At 45.2% G+C, this 16,130-nt stretch overlaps 2 protein-coding genes across 16 annotated transcripts in view; one reads left to right on the top strand and one right to left on the bottom strand.

Annotated features, from left to right (window-relative positions):
* The window catches only part of LOC132460961 (zinc finger protein 878-like), a 58,265-nt gene that overhangs the window by 6,122 nt on the left and 36,013 nt on the right, over window positions 1–16,130 (top strand). For 7 of the 15 annotated variants that reach the window (XM_060055937.1, XM_060055945.1, XM_060055938.1 and 4 more), the window contains 3 exons: window positions 467–744; window positions 917–983; window positions 2,632–2,914. The exons of 2 other annotated variants lie outside the window; for them this stretch is intronic. In XM_060055937.1, coding sequence (XP_059911920.1) covers window positions 467–744; window positions 917–983; window positions 2,632–2,914 — 628 coding nt within the window. The remainder of the gene's footprint in view (window positions 1–466; window positions 745–916; window positions 984–2,631; window positions 2,915–16,130) is intronic. 6 more of the 15 variants (XM_060055936.1, XM_060055933.1, XM_060055939.1 and 3 more) reach the window with 3 other exon arrangements.
* LOC132460982 (B-type lectin plumieribetin-like) lies at window positions 14,315–15,629 on the bottom strand. The gene is made up of 3 exons (XM_060055990.1): window positions 15,470–15,629; window positions 15,130–15,236; window positions 14,315–14,843 (listed from the first exon to the last, which is right to left on the bottom strand). Exons 2-3 carry the CDS (start codon window positions 15,220–15,222, stop codon window positions 14,574–14,576), a joined length of 363 nt encoding a protein of 120 aa, XP_059911973.1. The 5' UTR covers window positions 15,223–15,236; window positions 15,470–15,629; the 3' UTR covers window positions 14,315–14,573.

Here is a 16,130-nt window from a genome sequence, read left to right as displayed (position 1 = left end):
TACCTGGTGCTCTTTTGAAAAGCATGAAGACCAGGGCCTTGATGAAACACGAGTCAAACTTGGAAGTTGCATTTCAAAGATGGAAACTGTCAAGAGCCGAAAATGGTTTCCAGACAGATGCCACATTAGCTGGTTCATAATCTCAAACATCGATTCATTCAAAACCTATAAATGTTAGCTGATCAGCTTACAGGGAGTGACACGTTGCCGCTTGTTATTGCCAAAATAGATTAATTACGCTTGTCCTGCATGTCATGTCTATGCTCGTATCAATTTGCGCTGGTGTTCGTTCAGTGTCCTCCACCTGGTCAACCGCTTGAGCTTTGAGTTGAGGGAATCTGTGTCTGCACTAGTGCATTTTGAACCCTCTGTGTGTTACATACATTTAAATAGTTTCTTTATTGACTCCTTTTCTGCAAATAATGTTTCGAAACAATCACTTTCTGTCATTTTTTCCCCTCTGCAGAAGACTGCGATGACTTTGGAGACCGCCGCACACAGCGCGACACCACCTCAGAGAGTCTTTACGCCCCTGGCTCCTCCCACATCTCCAGTCACAGCGAGAAGCTGAGGATCCTGAGCGTCCACGGAAAAGGGGAGGGCCCACTGGTGCTGGACGGCCATGACACACTCTTCACCGCATCCAGACGGGAGGCCTTGAACTCACTGTCTGCAGACCTCAATGTGGTCAAGAGCCTGGAGCGCGGCGAGCAGCTGGTCCACCGTGAGGAGCTGACTGTGCAGGTTGGATATCATCTTCTCATTTACCAACCAAAAGAGCTCTGCTAAAACTCCACCACACACCCATAGAAAGCACCCACCTTTATGATTCAATGTGTCGTTAGAGGGGATTGACAACTATTCTGTGCTAATGAAAGAATATGTCTTGTGTGCGTTTCCTTCTTTATGTGAAAAGCAACAGACCCCAGACACCATTTTAATCAAGGATGAAGAGGATATTGGTGGAGGCATGCCTGCTGTAGGTTAGTAATACATATTGCATATAAAGCAAGCAAGAAAACGCCCTGGATCAACTGAGAATGTACTCTGCTGCTAAAAAAACAAGGACTAATTATACAGGTTATAGTAGAATTATTGACATCTTCTTCATGGCCAGGTGTCAGGAATGTTGAGATCAGCTCTGATTCCCAATAGGGGTGTTCCGATACATGTTTTCGCATTGAACCGAATCACTACGGATGTCACGGTAGTGATTCGCAATTTCTGTTTACTTTGCAGTTTCATAAATAATACATGCTGAAATTTCTGTTTTATAACTGAGTCTGGAGTCTGGAGGTTAAGTGTAGTACTTATTGTTTACTGTTTAAATCTTAGATTACACAGTTCAGGCTGTTGCAGCTAGCTCAGGGGGGAGACTGTATGACACTAGGTGGTACAACCTGAGACAATAAAAAATAATTGCCTTCTGCATTTTTGTTTTTTCTTTCCCCTTCATTGTACGGAACTCGTACCGAGACGTGATGTCTGCACCGAGGTATGAACCGATCCGTGACTTCATTGTGCCGTTACATCCCTAATAATATTATTCCCAACATAACTACAGTTTTGTTAAAACAGGTGATAGGAAAACGGATACCATGGGTTGTGTCTAGGGATGTAACGGTATGAAAATTTAACCTCACGGTTATTGTGGCCAAAATTATCCCGGTTTTCGGTATTATCGCGGTATTTTTAGACACCCAAAATATGCCCATACTTCAGACTTAGTCCTCTTAGAAGGTAGGGATGGGCAACGATCGTCGAATATCAATAATATAATATGATTATAGTTATTTATTACACGGCTCTTCTCAATGCTGTTGAACACTCTGTTCACTTTCATGGTCCGTCACAACTTCTGGTGGTGAATACTTTTTTAATAATTCACCGTTGCTAAGCATATAATGACCGCTGTCAAGGAAGGTAAAAAAAACAACTTCTCTGCTGATCAAAACTACGACTGCTGGTAACAAATAAATTGTAAAAATAAATAAATAATAATAATCTTTTTTTGACACGTCTAGTTCACCGTCATGCAGGCTGTGTTCAGTAAAATAAATAAATAAATAGCGATCTGTCTTCGGCGCATGTAGGCCTATCTGCCTAAGCCCACGTTGAAATAATTTTGATGTTGAATGTTGACGGGCAGTTGTTGAAATAAACAGATTGATTTCATACAAATCATAAAAGCCTCTCTCTCTGTCATTGTGCGTGTGTGTTTCTGAGTTGCGTGCGTGTGTGGGGGGGGGGGTCTTGATTTTCGAATATTGAATAGTCATTTTGCCAGAAATGCACATTCCTATTAGAAGGCTGATGGATGTCTTGAGCGCTATCGTCTCCTCCTTCCGCCATGATTCCAACTTCAAGAAACTTAAAAACATTATGTGTAGCTCCCAAGTAGTACACACAAGACCAGAGGTCTTTGTTGGAAAACAGGGTTTTATTTTCCAGGTCGAACCAACCCGTGAGAATTGGGTTTATAGCGAAAAATAATTAAAATGAATAAATAAAATTGACAATATGCAAATGTAGGTTTTTACAGCAGCACATAAGGTGTTACATTTACACCAAAAAACACTGTGCAAATAATTAATTAACACAACTACATTCTGTCATTCTTTCTCTCTGTAGAATACTGCGATGACTTTGGAGACTGCAGCACACAACACGGCGCCACCTTGGTTAATCTGCATGTGGACGCCCCTGGCTCCTCCCACATGTCATGTCACAACAGGGAGCTGCGGCTCCTGAGCTTCTATGGAAATGGGGAGGGCCCACTGACGGGGGATGGCCATGACAACCTCTTCACCGTGTTCAAACTGGAGACTCTGAGCTCGCTGTCCGCGGAACACAGCGTGGGAAAGAGCCTGGAGCGCGGCGAGCAGCTGGTCCACCGTGAGGAGCTGACTGGGCATCGGGGCGGCGGCAAGGACCGGCCCGGTGTGTTGTCTGGAGAGGGTTTACCCGACGAAACCAATATGTTCATCCACAGGCGTACCCACACCGGCGAGAAGCCGTACGGGTGTGATCAATGCGTGAAGCGCTTCACACAGAGCTCTCACCTGAAGGAACACATGAGGACTCACTCCGGGGAGAAGCCCTACAGGTGTGACCAATGCGTGAAGCGCTTCAGTACGGGCTCTCTCCTGAAGAGCCACATGAGGACTCACTCCGGGGAGAAGCCCTACAGTTGTGACTATTGCCTGAAGCGCTTCAGGCAAACCTCCGGCCTGAAGGTCCACATGAGGACTCACTCCGGGGAGACGCCCTACAGGTGCAACCAATGCGTGAAGCGCTTCAGTCAGAGCTCCGCCCTGAAGAGACACATGAGGATTCACTCCGGGGAGAAGCCCTACAGTTGTGACTATTGCCTGAAGCGCTTCAGGGAAAGCTCCGCCCTGAAGAGACACATGAGGACTCACGCCGGGGAGAAGCCCTGAAGGTGCAACGCCAGCCTCAGTGACCCTAGCAATTTGCGTTGGCAAATGCTCAAGCACAGAGGCAATGGGGTGCTTTGACACGGGCAATGGGACCTTTTAATTCACACCTCTATCCTGTTTTTGTTTAAATTTGTCTGCTGTAGTTATTTTTTATTCATGATTATAGACGCTTTCCAACTTTTCGTTCGTTTCGTTTACTCTTTTATTGTTGTAAATAATTGATTTCTGTGTGAAGGTGAGGGGTATTGACCAACGTGGAGATTTTAGGATTGGCCAGAGGAGAGACCAAGTTAAATTGCAATACACTGTGGGTGAAGTGGACTTGGCTGCAAGACAATTAAAGGAATCTACAACAAAAAAGTCACTAGATTGGCCAAAGTATCAGACTTGGTGGCTACAGTTGCAATGCAAACTATAACAACACATTTCATTTAGAGAGGACGGGAGGTATATCTAGGTTCAAGGAGAATGTATAGAAATCCCTTTCAATTGGCTACATACAATATACAATTGTATATTATAATTAGGTCATGCATGCAACGCTCAATGTAGCTGCCAGCAGAAACGGTTGCATAATTTTGGATATTATCAGAATATTTTTAAGTTACATAAAATAATATTTTTAAAGGTCCCATAGCATGCTACTTTATGGATGCTTTAATATGGGTATTAGTGGGCCCCAAATGCAGTATTTGAAGCCGTTTTCGAAGTTCAGCCGTGGTGCAGAATTACTGCAACTACGAGCCAGTCGAACATTGAGCTTTCCCCAAACGCACCATTTCGGTGTCTGTAGCTTTAATGCAAATGAGGAGAGAGATGGTTCAAGGTGGAGGGTGGGGGAGTGGCCCTGAGCAGCTTGCTGCCACGGTTCCATGCGCTCCGATTACAGTGGATGTATCGCAATGGCGAGGCGCACATAGCCTTTGGCAGTGTTCTGTAAATATTCTAGAACACTCCGGGTGCTCCGGGGGGAGTCCTGGAGCTCTACATCTAAATAATATATTATGCATGGATATCTATCAAATAATGTATATTATTACGACCAAAAGCTGGGCCTCCAGAAGATATTATGAATCACAAACGACTACGTTGGGTTCTCTGACCCTCTGGTTCTTCCACGTCCACATCAATCTGAAGTAGACTAAACCACGACATGGAGAAGAAAGGGTTTGTTGAGCGCGGTTGTCTCCCGCTGGAGCCTCGCTGCCGAGGGACCACCTTCTCGGCAGTGGTCAGCGCTTGGGCACCACTGCCTCCTGCAGCGGGCAGCGCTGACACGGTGGTCCCTCGGCAGCGGGAAGAGGGGCTCAAGCAGGAGATATTTGCGGGCAACAATCCCTTTCTCCTCCATGTCGTGGTTCATGTACTTCAGGGAGTCAAAGCCAAAGTTCCTTTCCCCCAATTCCTTCTCAAACATGTCTGAGATAACGCCCACAACAAGTCTCGTTGTGGAAATACCAGAAACGAGAGTCCGACGTGTTATGTGCCATAACAGGGTTCCCGCGGATCCTTAAAAAGTCTTGTCTTAAATTCATAAATCGAAAAATAAGGCCTTAAATAGCATTAAAAAGTCTAAAATCCATCTTTCAAAAGTCTTAAAAATGTTAATACATGGTAAGTAGGATTTCATGATTGTAATTAGTCTCAAATCTAAGAAAGAATAGTTAACATTTTTTATATAAATTAGGGCTGTAACGATACGCGTATCGAAACCGAAATCGCGAAACTCAAAGCCAAGGGAAAGTGAAGGGAAAAGAAAAAACAATAATGCAGAAGGCAATTCTTTTTTTATTGTCTCAGGTTGTACCACCTAGTGTCATACAGTCTCTCCCCTGAGCTAGCTGCAACAGCCTGAACTGTGTAATCGAAGATTTAAACAGTAAATAATAGGGCTGTAACGATACTCGTATCGAAACCGAAATCGTGACACTCAAAGCCAAGAACCTGTCTCGCGGTGCGAGAAGGCAGAAGCGCGATACGCCCTTTCTAACTCTCCGGTCAAATTGTCCGATTGAAATTTGCTAATAAGTTGTCTAAATAATATACTGCGGACACCGCCCCCTCTTATCGATGCCGTACGTTTGCGACGAGATGCCCAGTGATGACCGCTCTCCGTGGCTACGGAGGATTTAATTTCTCCACAGCCGTCGAAGTCCTCATATGCGATATGAACGACATTTATCCAGAGTGGGCCAAGCGCGAAAAAAATTGTCTGTGTGATCCCTGTCTCTATTGTTTTGTGTGATTTGACCGGCAGTTGGTCTGCTTATAGGTCGGAATGAAGCGGCCACCGATTATTGACAGGATGGGTACTTTATTCTACCGGACTCGTTCGCTTCTTCACACTCTACCGCTCGCTCTCCTCGCTCGTCCACTCACTCGGTGACGTCACTCACACACACACATACGCACACTACCATTCTCGCGCACACACATACGCTACTCGTAACACTATGCCTCGTTATTGCGACGTTCATGTTAGATGTTAAACATCACAACATTAAACATTTTTCATTCTATACGGCCCGATTATGTCATTATTTAAGCTTCATAGCCTAATAAGAAGCGTCAATAGGATATTTGACTAAACCTCCAAACTAGTTGAGGGTTTTTGCTCCAACTACAATCTTTGGTTATTTATTTATTAATTTAGCTATACTTTAATAGTATTCTTTTTGTTCAAATATGTTCAGTGTTCCAAATTATTTGTTATTAAATGTGACATTAAGTTAATTGTTATATAAGTGTGGTTGAAATAAAATGCTTTTTAAATGTAAAAAAATCGTGGGATGTATCGAACCGTGGGTCAACAATCGTGATACAAACCGAATCGTGAGTTGGTGTATCGTTACAGCCCAAATATAAATGAATAGCAGTAATGTTGCGCAATCACGAGAGCGGAACCAACAAAACATTTGTTTTGCGGCCGTGACTCAGATGCACGTCGTTCAGGTGCACAAGAGGTCATTTTTGTTTCTGTCCAAAAAGCCTACTGATAGTGGAAATATGTTCAAATACATTTTTCCACTTGTGTTTATTGTGTCGTTGGTCTTAAATTTCCTTTCAAGTGGCATTAAAAAAGTCTTAAAAAGCATACCGGTTATCCACCATACTTGCGTTACAGTACGTGTACTGTAATCACACACACACACACACACACACACACACACACACACACACACACACACACACACACACACACACACACACACACACGGCGCTCTCACAGGCTTATCTCATTGGCGGGCTAAATTTTCTGGGCTGGCAAGGTAGAGAAAGGAGAGGTTGCATCTCCCCTTATGACGACACACCGGGAAACTTCCAAAACGGCACGTCTGACCTTTGTTTTTTCAATGGTGGAGCAGAATGCCTGGTGGTCGTTTAACACTCAACAAAATTTGTAGCTACTGGGGGAGCATAGGTAGGCTAGGGGATCTCATATTAATGTTAGAAAACCTCAAAGTGAAATTTTCATGACATGGGATCTTTAATAAGAATGACACCACATTTAAATATATCATATATTTATCTGCATTTCTTTTATTTTGCAATATGTTTACAAGCGGACCCGTTTATGCAACGTATAGCGGAACTATTTTTCTGAGGTGCAGAGGTTTTGTTGATGTAGCAGCAGCATCGGAGCATGCAGCGCATGTCGAGCCAACTGCCGCTCCTTGAGATAAGTGGTAATGTCTTTACATCCGTTAGTTCACGAGAGACACACGGGAAAGAAGTTGCCAATCAACAATCCAATATTATAATGTTAAGATTGGCTTGGAATCGATCCAAGCCAATCAAATGTAATCAAACTTTGTCGCATTGTCTATTAGTTTAACTCTTCCATTTATTTGTTTCCAACGTTTTTTTTAAAATGGTGTGCAGGTTTACATTGTTTACTCCATTTAGACTGTTCAAATCCCTTCACTTGATTTAAGCAATCTAACATTTCTTTACGTCTTGAACTAGATTGCTTTACTAAAACAAATTTCCAACCTCACTTTTCACGAAAGCACTTACCACATTTTCTGAAAGAAATGCATTTTCTAGTGCGTTTCATGGCAAATCATCTGAAGACATGCAGGATGGTTGGAATCGGTGCGGGAAGATGCGGTATAACTCCTATAAAAGCAGTAGGCATATTAGGGAATATTGCACTACGGTCCTCATGTTGTTGCACAAGAACAGGAAGTTAATGTCTATTCAGATGTAAACCTACCGGCACTTTTAGCTGCTCATGACATGTTCGGTTATTGTCATTTCACTGCTGTCGTTCATTAAAGCAAGTGAACAAATGGAAAGTTGTTCTTATTTATAACCAAACATCTGGATTAAACCAAGCAGACATCTCCGACGTCGCGATAGAATGCAATCAAACGAGTGGGCGGACCATGAGTGTAAAGTCCCCCAGGAACCCGGATATACGAGCGCATCATTGAAAACAGAAACGAAATTACAAAACTGAGACCAAATGTGCCTTGCCCTATCGAGGAGTGTGACTATGTGGCTACAGATGCAAAAGCAGCAGTGGTGGTGGCCATGCTGAACATACACTCGATCACGCATGCTGCAGCCCCCTGGGAACCGCGCGCAAATGTCAAAATGGAGAAACTCAGGCGCCTGTCCATAGCGTTGGCTGGAACAGCCGAGACCTGTTCATACTTCCTAACCCGCTGGGGTGAGTAACAGAGGGGCAATAAACTAATTGGATCAGATGTTGTCACACAACTGCTAGAGTGCTGTGAGGAGGATTTGAGAAAAGACCTCACCCGTTCTGCAGGCAAAAGCCTAGAGGACAGTGATGAAAAGGACGTTCTCTCTGCCATGAGGGCACTCGCTGGCCGTGCGGAAAACACAATGGTAGCTCGAGTTGCCCTATCTAACATGCGACAGGGACACCAAGAGCCCATCCGATCATTTCATGCTCGCTTAAAAGGGCAGGCAGGCACTTGTAAATACGGAATGACATGCACTAAGGAGGGGTGTGACCCAGTCAACAAATTCACAGAGGAAATACTGCGCGATGTGATCGCCCGCGGCATAGCAGACCAGGAAATACAGCTCGATCTGCTTGGCGAAAAGAATCAGGATATGCCACTAAAGGACATGATAGAGTACATCGAAGCCAAAGAGTCAGGGAAGCGCTCAGAGTCACAACTGCTGGACCCCCAGAGCACGGACACTATCAGCAGCTCATATCGACGGGGGAAGCAGCAGGACGGCCGAAAATGCAACCGTCAGAACCACCTCGACAAGGTCTGCCTTGGTGGCCGATCATTTAGGCCCGATGGGGTGTGTAGACTGATGGGGTGTGCGACGAACAGAAGACCACCGCCTTTGGCGAGCTGTGCACACTCACCCGCAACGCCGACATGGTACGTACACTCCCCCTCGCTCACCACCTGTATGATGACATGTGTGACAAGTGGATGAAGCGCCCGTCCAACTCACAGCCATACTGACTATATGCTCTGTAAGGTGACCTTGGTTGTCTTGAAAGGCGCCTCTAAATTAAATGTATTATTATTATTATTATTATTATACATCCACCTCACACTCACGATTGAAAACGAGGATTACAAAGCACTCGGCCTCGACCTCCGGGAACGCACCCGCACTGTGACTCTGCCTGCCATGGTTGATACGGGGTGCCAGAGCTGCCTGATCGGTGTCAAGGTCGCCCAACAGATGGGCCTGAGCACAGACGACCTCATTCCCGTATCCATGACCATGAAGGCCGCGAATAATTAAGGCATACGGATCCTCGGGCCGCCGTCGTCAGGTTCGCTGGTAACAGCAGCGACGCCCGAAGAATGGAGACGCGCCAGATCGCGTACGTGACTGACACCTCAGACCATATATTCCTGTCTCGTGCAGAACCGTATATTCCCCGCGGCGTGCAGAACCTCCAACCAGGCCAACCACGCTCCCCATGCCGGCCACGGAGGCTAACGGGGAAGCTCTACGGAGACACTTATTTGGACTATACGCTCAGAGCACATTCAATACATGCCCCCACCAGCCCTTGCCGAGGGTGTCTGGTCAACTGCTTCGTCTCATGCTCGATGCAAATGCAACGCCAGTCGCCTGCCACACCCCCATCCCAGTCGCCATACACTGGCAAGGTGAGATGAAAGCGGGCCTTGACCAGGACGTTCCTCTTGGCGTGCTGGAAGAAGTGCCCATTGGCACGCCTAAGACGTGGTGTCAACGCATGGTGATCTGCGCAAAGAAGAACGGCAAGCCACGACGCACCGTCGATTTCCAAGCACTGAACAAGCATGCGCTTCGTGAGACCCACCACACGCAATCTCCCTTCCACCAGGCGAGACAGGTGCCCAGTGGGAAACGCAAGACTGTATTCGACGTTCATCACCCCATGGGGGCGCTACCAGTAACTTTCAGCGCCACAAGGGTACATGGCGTCGGGAGACGGTTATTCACGGCGCTATGATGAGATGGTTGCGGATATCGGCAACAAGACCAAGTGTGTGGACGACACACTCCTGTGGGCTGATACAGTTGAGGAGAGCTACTTTCAGGCGGCACAATTGGCTTCTGGCTGTTCCAGAAGCACTGTCAGTGCCCGCCGGTCAGGCCCTTCTGCTACGCTGATGGATGAAAGGTGACCCTTGTTGGCAGCAGGTTCACACACGCGGCCGAGTCCAGATACGCGCCTGTAGAGGGCGAGGCGCTCGCAGTCGCTGACGCCTTGGACAAAGCGCGCTACTTCGTGTTGGACTGCAGGGACCTGATTGTGGCAGTCGACCACAAGCCATTACTTAAACTCCTTGGCGACAAAACACTCGACGACATACCCAACCCCCGTCTCAGGAACCTCAAGGAGAAGACCCTGCGCTATCGTTTCCGCATCATACACGTCCCCGGAATGAAGAACAGGGCTGCAGATGCCTTGTCGCGCAGGCCAGTCGGCGTACTGTGCCTGTCGCCCATGGATCTTCCAGACGACAATGCCGCCATGGTGACCCACCTCTCACCCAGCGCACACCCTGATGTGCTTTCTTTCATACGGTGGGCAGGGCCGGTGGCCGATGATGTTGAGGAGGGCGACCTGGCCGAGTGCGCTGCGGGGCTTGAATCGCTGCAGTCCGTGACATGGCACCGCGTCAGGGAGGCCATGAGCAGCAACGTCGATATGCGCACCGTTGAGGAGAAGGCAGCAGGCAGCTTCCCCGAGTCAAGGGCTGGGATGAGTGCTGAGCCCACCAAGGCGTCTCCATGATGATCGCCCGCGTGGAATCGTCTGTGTTCTGGCCAGGCATGTCGGATGACATCTGCGCCACTCGGAATAACTGTGAACACTGCCACCGGATGGCACCCTCTCAGCAGACAGCTTCCGCGAGTCAAGGGCTGGGATGCCGGTGGCGATTCGTGGCTTCCATCAGTACCGCGAGGACATCACATCAGCTGATGGGGTGGTCCTTTGCAAGGATATGGTAGTCATACCACCCTCACTCCGTGGTGAAGGTCTGAGCGCCCTGCATGCTGCCCACCAAGGCGTCTCCATGATGATCGCCCGCGCGGAATCGTCTGTGTTCTGGCCAGGCATGTCGGCTGACATCTGCGCCACTCGGAATAACTGTGAACACTGCCACCGGATGGCACCCTCTCAGCCCGCGCCGCCGCCGACCCTGCCTGTCAAGGCCATTTACCCCTTCCAGGCTGTCTGTTCAGACTTTTTCATGGACAGGGGTGTACAGTACCAATGTCTTTCCTTCGCAGATGGGGCGTGCACCACCGCCACCTCTCATCGGTGGCCTTCTCCCACAGCAACTGCCGCGCAAAGATCGGGTTGAAGACGATGATGCGGCTCATCATTGACAATACAGGCCCGAAGCGCGAACTCAACACCGACGCTGTGCAGAGGGCGATACTCCAATACCGTAATACGCCGGACCCTGACACAAAGCTAGCCCCGGCGATGTGTGTCTTTGGCCGGCCCATCCGCGACTTCATCCCGATTCCCCCCGGGAGGTACAGGCCGCGTTAAGGTAATATACATTTCCTACGGAGAAAAATAATACCTCAGGGGTAATCTTCTTTCAGGGGATTTTCAAGATGTGTGTGGTGGTGTTTTTTGCCTTCAATTCTCGGGGATGTTCCGAAGATGGCGACGCCTCCTCACGAGCCACTGGGAAAGCAACTCCAGGGAACAGCAACAGTCTCTTTCAGCAACGGTCATTCACTCGGCTGAGTTCTGTTCTTACGGTCTTCTTGTGGATTAATTTTACCGACAGGCTTCCGGATTATTATCAAAAGCAAACCGAGACTGTGATTAAAAAGACAAAAATCGAGTCCAGATTATGCAAAAGTAGCCTATTCATGACTACTTAACAGTGTTCACCTGTTTGAGGGAAGATTATTGAGGCTTTAAGGAACATTTTTTCCATATTTCTGATCACGGTATGGAAAAAGCAGAGTGAATGGGTGGCCCTAATCCAGGGGATTCCCTTTGTCATTCATAACACCCCCTGATCCTCTGCTAGGGGGCCCTTGGATCAGATGACGTCATCGTTTGCGTATCTGGCGTCCACACAAATCCTAACACGAAAACGCCTACGGCCGTATTTTTTATTTTTCACACTGGGACCTGGTTTCAAAAAAGTGTGTTTTCGGGCTTTGGTTAAAGTCAACAATTGAACGTTGCAATCAGATCAAATTCATCTCATATGTTGACGTTATGCTTCTTATGAAGTCACGCTATCAAGCTTGGTGACCAGGATTATACCTTCAGAACTCCCCAATAAAGAAGTCCAAACCAGCAGGCACTGTGGAAGACTATTTGTTTTCCATCGTTGTTTTTGGAGAGCATCAGGAGCAAAGCAGAGTAGCAAGATTAGCCTGTTGCAGTCCTCGTATGTTGGGGAGCTGCAACATTATAACTGATATATATCATATTTTTACTATAGGGATATGCTTTGGCTAAGGAATTTGACTAGAAGTAAGCTTTGCCTTTTCTCGTAATCACCGGTACCAAACTCAGGAAATAGTTAGGAGTTTGTAGCTAAGAAGGATTAAGCTGTCATAAAAAAGTTAGTGCAACCTGTTTATTAGCAACATGAATCGATTGAATCAGTTGGTTAAAATCCTAAACAGACTATATTCCAGGTGTTGGTGGTTTTATATAGGATAACAATTTATTTTAATATAGGCCTACCTTTACTATTCTAATATTCATCCATCTATTTCAGTTTGGTAACCATTAACCAGTAAATGGCTGTGTCAGCACTTTAATTTTGTGCTTTGTTGGTTTTGTTTAATTCATATGCATCAATCAAAAAGGCTGATAAAAAATTTTAATCATAGAAAGAAAAACGCTGACAACTAAGACGACGGTCAAAAATTACAATCCATGTTTCATTGAGTTATCAATGACAAGCAGTGGCTACAGTGGCGTGACATTTTGAGTGCAGTTTCGGTAACAACGTTTTGGGATGATTATTCTCTCTATGACTCACTTGACTCTACAGTGGAGTTTGGCATCAGGTTGAACTGAATCCTAGTATCTTCTCAGAGATGAAATGGAAAGGTTTCCAAATAAGTACACTGTTCATCCAATTGCTTCTTCCTATATGCCTGACGGGTAATCAATGCGAGTCGCTCACGATTATTTATGCACATGTCGAATCAAGTCTTCTGGAGTTGTTGATTATATTATTTATTTATTTTTAGGTATAAGACAGAGTGTGGCACCTCAAATGCTTTTGCTACAGCTCACTATATCAGGATAGGTACTGGCTGTCTGATTCAAAGACGAGAAAGTACAGAGCGATAAGATATAAAGACCAGTCCATTTGAGGATGTTCAGGAGACTTTGCCAACGTGAACCCTCAGATCCTCCTGTCCCTGCTCAACTGGCTTACTTTCAATTGCACCAGACTAGGCAGCAAGGACTTTCTGGTTAGACTCCTTTCTTGGGAAACCACATTCCCTGACCTCTGACCTGCTATCGTCCATCAAATAGTACATGGTATTTTAGAATGACCAGCCAGACAACATTCTGTTCGTTGAACGAGAAGAAGATGGATAATTGAGGTGAAGGAATTTGGTACCTTTTGAAAATATGTTGCGTATTTAATGAATTCTTAATCAAACAGACCAATCTATGGGCAGAATGAACGCTGGACCCCAACCCCTTGGGTCTCAAACCCAAACACTTATTTTAGAATCAGTCTTGCTGACTGGTGATGAAAGCCTTGCAGTTAAAGTCAACAATTGAAAGTTGCAATCAAGTCAAATTCATCATGACCTCAAATGGAGACATTATGCTTCTTATGAGGTCATGCTATCCAACTTGGTGACCAGGAGCATGTAGCTTCAGAACTCCCCAATAAAACAGTCCAAACCAGCAGGCACTGTGCAAGACTATTTGTTTTCCATCGTTGTTTTTGGAGAGCATCATGAGCATAGCCGCCTAGCGAGATAAGCCGGTTGCAGTCTTTATATGTTGGGGAGCTGCAACATTATATCGGATATACATCATATTTTTACTATTGGGATATGCTTCGCAGTTCAAATGTTTGCACATGAATGGGTGAATAATTTGCCTAGAAGTGAGCTTTCTCTTTCTCTTAAGCACCGGACCCAAACTCAGGTAATACTTTGCAGCTAAGAAAGGATCTCCATTCAGCTGTCGTAACATACTTAATGCAACCGGTTTCCAAGTAATATTTAACCGGCCAAGATATGAATGACGATCAAACAATGAATTGATTGAATCAGTTGGTTATCATGAAATCCTAAACAGAGTATTCCAGGTGTTGATGGTTTTAAATAGGATAACCATTTATTAAAATATACCTATACTATTCTAATATTCATACTTCTTTTCAGTTTAGTAACCATTAATAAGTAAATAGCTGTGTCAGAACTTTTATTTTTTTCTGTAGGTTTGGTTCCGTTCATATTCATTCATCAAGAAAGCAGATGAAAATATTTCATGGAAAGAGAAAAGTGCTGACAATTAAGTTGACGAACAAAACAATTTTTTTGTGATGTTTATTGTCATCCAGAATCTCAACATATGATGAAAGGAGATGTGTGCTCAAGCACAGAGATCAGCTGTCAAACACAGAGATCAGTTCTCAATCAAAGAGATCTTTCCCGAACAACATCTCAACACTCTTTCTGACCTTCAGAATTCTCAGAGCTCCAGATGGCCTGAGCATCCTTGTCCAGGACCAGGTGACCTTCATTTGTCATGGTCAGACGCATCTTGCTGGAGTTCGCTTCATTCCAGGTGACAGAGGACCACACGGCTTTCCTCTCCTTGGTGTACATAACCAGGTTGTTGTCCTCTTGCAGCAGAACTCTGATTCCCCCATCGTTAGCCGTGTTGGAATGCCAGCTTGGAGACCACTTGTAGATGACAAAATTGCCATCATCCTAGGATTGGTTGAAATCATGTTACAAAGTTATTGTAAGGTATCGAAAAGAGCCACCCCTACTTTTTTTTTTTTTTTTTTTTAAACAAGCAAGAGAATATTTGCTACTTCTTATCTATTTAAATGTTGTACTTGTTTGGAAGGTTTTTTTGTTGTTTTGTGAAGTCATAATATTTTCCCCTATCTGCTTTGAAACGCTTGACTCAAATTACACATCAAACCTTTCAACAAATGTTATGCTAAACTGAATTGAGATGATGGAAATGAAAATAACTTTTTTTGCTCACCTGAAAGATTGCTTTGTGGCTCCCATCTTGACTCATAAGGGAGTCGCCCTTACGAAGCTCCTGGTTGGTGGCTATGAAGTTGAATTGCGTCATTCTGAAGACTCACCCTAAAAGACACAATAATAGGGACTCAAACATCATCTATGGAGTTGAAGTTCTCATACAGAGGCAGGCACTCTCAAATATATTCTCACAGCAGATTTCCCTCACTCATAACTGATGGATTGCTATGATCAAACAATAGCTCCTAAATTTTACCTACACCGTATCTAAAGTGTATTCTAGTTGGTTATCTTAAACCTTTTACTAAGTGCAGAGTTTCCTCATACATGTGACTGACCTGTGAAGGCAGATGTAGATGTTGTGATGAGAAGTTGAGGTGAAGCTGTCGTGGAGTTGGCCGCTATTTATCGTTCCAAGACAAGGTAAGGCAGCTAGGGGCGTGTGTACTGGGCCCCATAATATTGCCCTCTGGGGAAATAACGTCATTCTATTTGTTGAAAGAGAGGGAGGGGGATGATTGAGCTGAAGGAATTGGTGACCTTTTGAAAATATGTTAGGTCTCCAACCCACTTCTTTTTGAAAGTGAGTGATAATATGAATCTTCAAAAGACATCTGAATGATCAGTGTCATCAGCGTAGACAACAAGGAATTCTGGGTGAGACCCCTTTCTGAGACAACCTCTTTTCCAGTCCTCTGACACGCACACATGTTGCACATGCAAATAGTAGATAGTATTTCAGAAATACCTGCCATACAACCATCTGTCTGTGTAAAATAAAGAGAGGAGGGGGATGATGGAGATTAAGGAATTGGTGAGGTTTTAAAAAAAAAAAAAACTACTAAAACATGATGAGACAGATCCTCCCTCCTCTCAGACAAAAATGCCTGCGGGAACCAAACCCCTTGGGTTTCAAATACATCTACTTCTTACAGAATCAACCCTGCTGACTGGTTTTTCAACTTAAACCCTCATCAGAGTTTGGCAAAAGTCCATAAT

This window comes from Gadus macrocephalus, chromosome 7 (genome assembly GCF_031168955.1).
Source record: "Gadus macrocephalus chromosome 7, ASM3116895v1".
Classification (NCBI taxonomy): domain Eukaryota; kingdom Metazoa; phylum Chordata; class Actinopteri; order Gadiformes; family Gadidae; genus Gadus; species Gadus macrocephalus.
The sequence above is the reverse complement of the archived record's forward strand: the minus strand, read 5'-3'. Positions and strand labels throughout refer to the sequence as shown.

Excerpts from the sequence above, each read along its gene's own strand:
- LOC132460982 (XM_060055990.1), bottom strand. The coding sequence starts at position 15,222 with ATGACGCAATTCAACTTCATAGCCACCAACCAGGAGCTTCGTAAGGGC. Across the intron at positions 14,844-15,129 it reads GCCACAAAGCAATCTTTCAG|GATGATGGCAATTTTGTCAT; the intron begins GTGAGCAAAAAA and ends AACCAATCCTAG.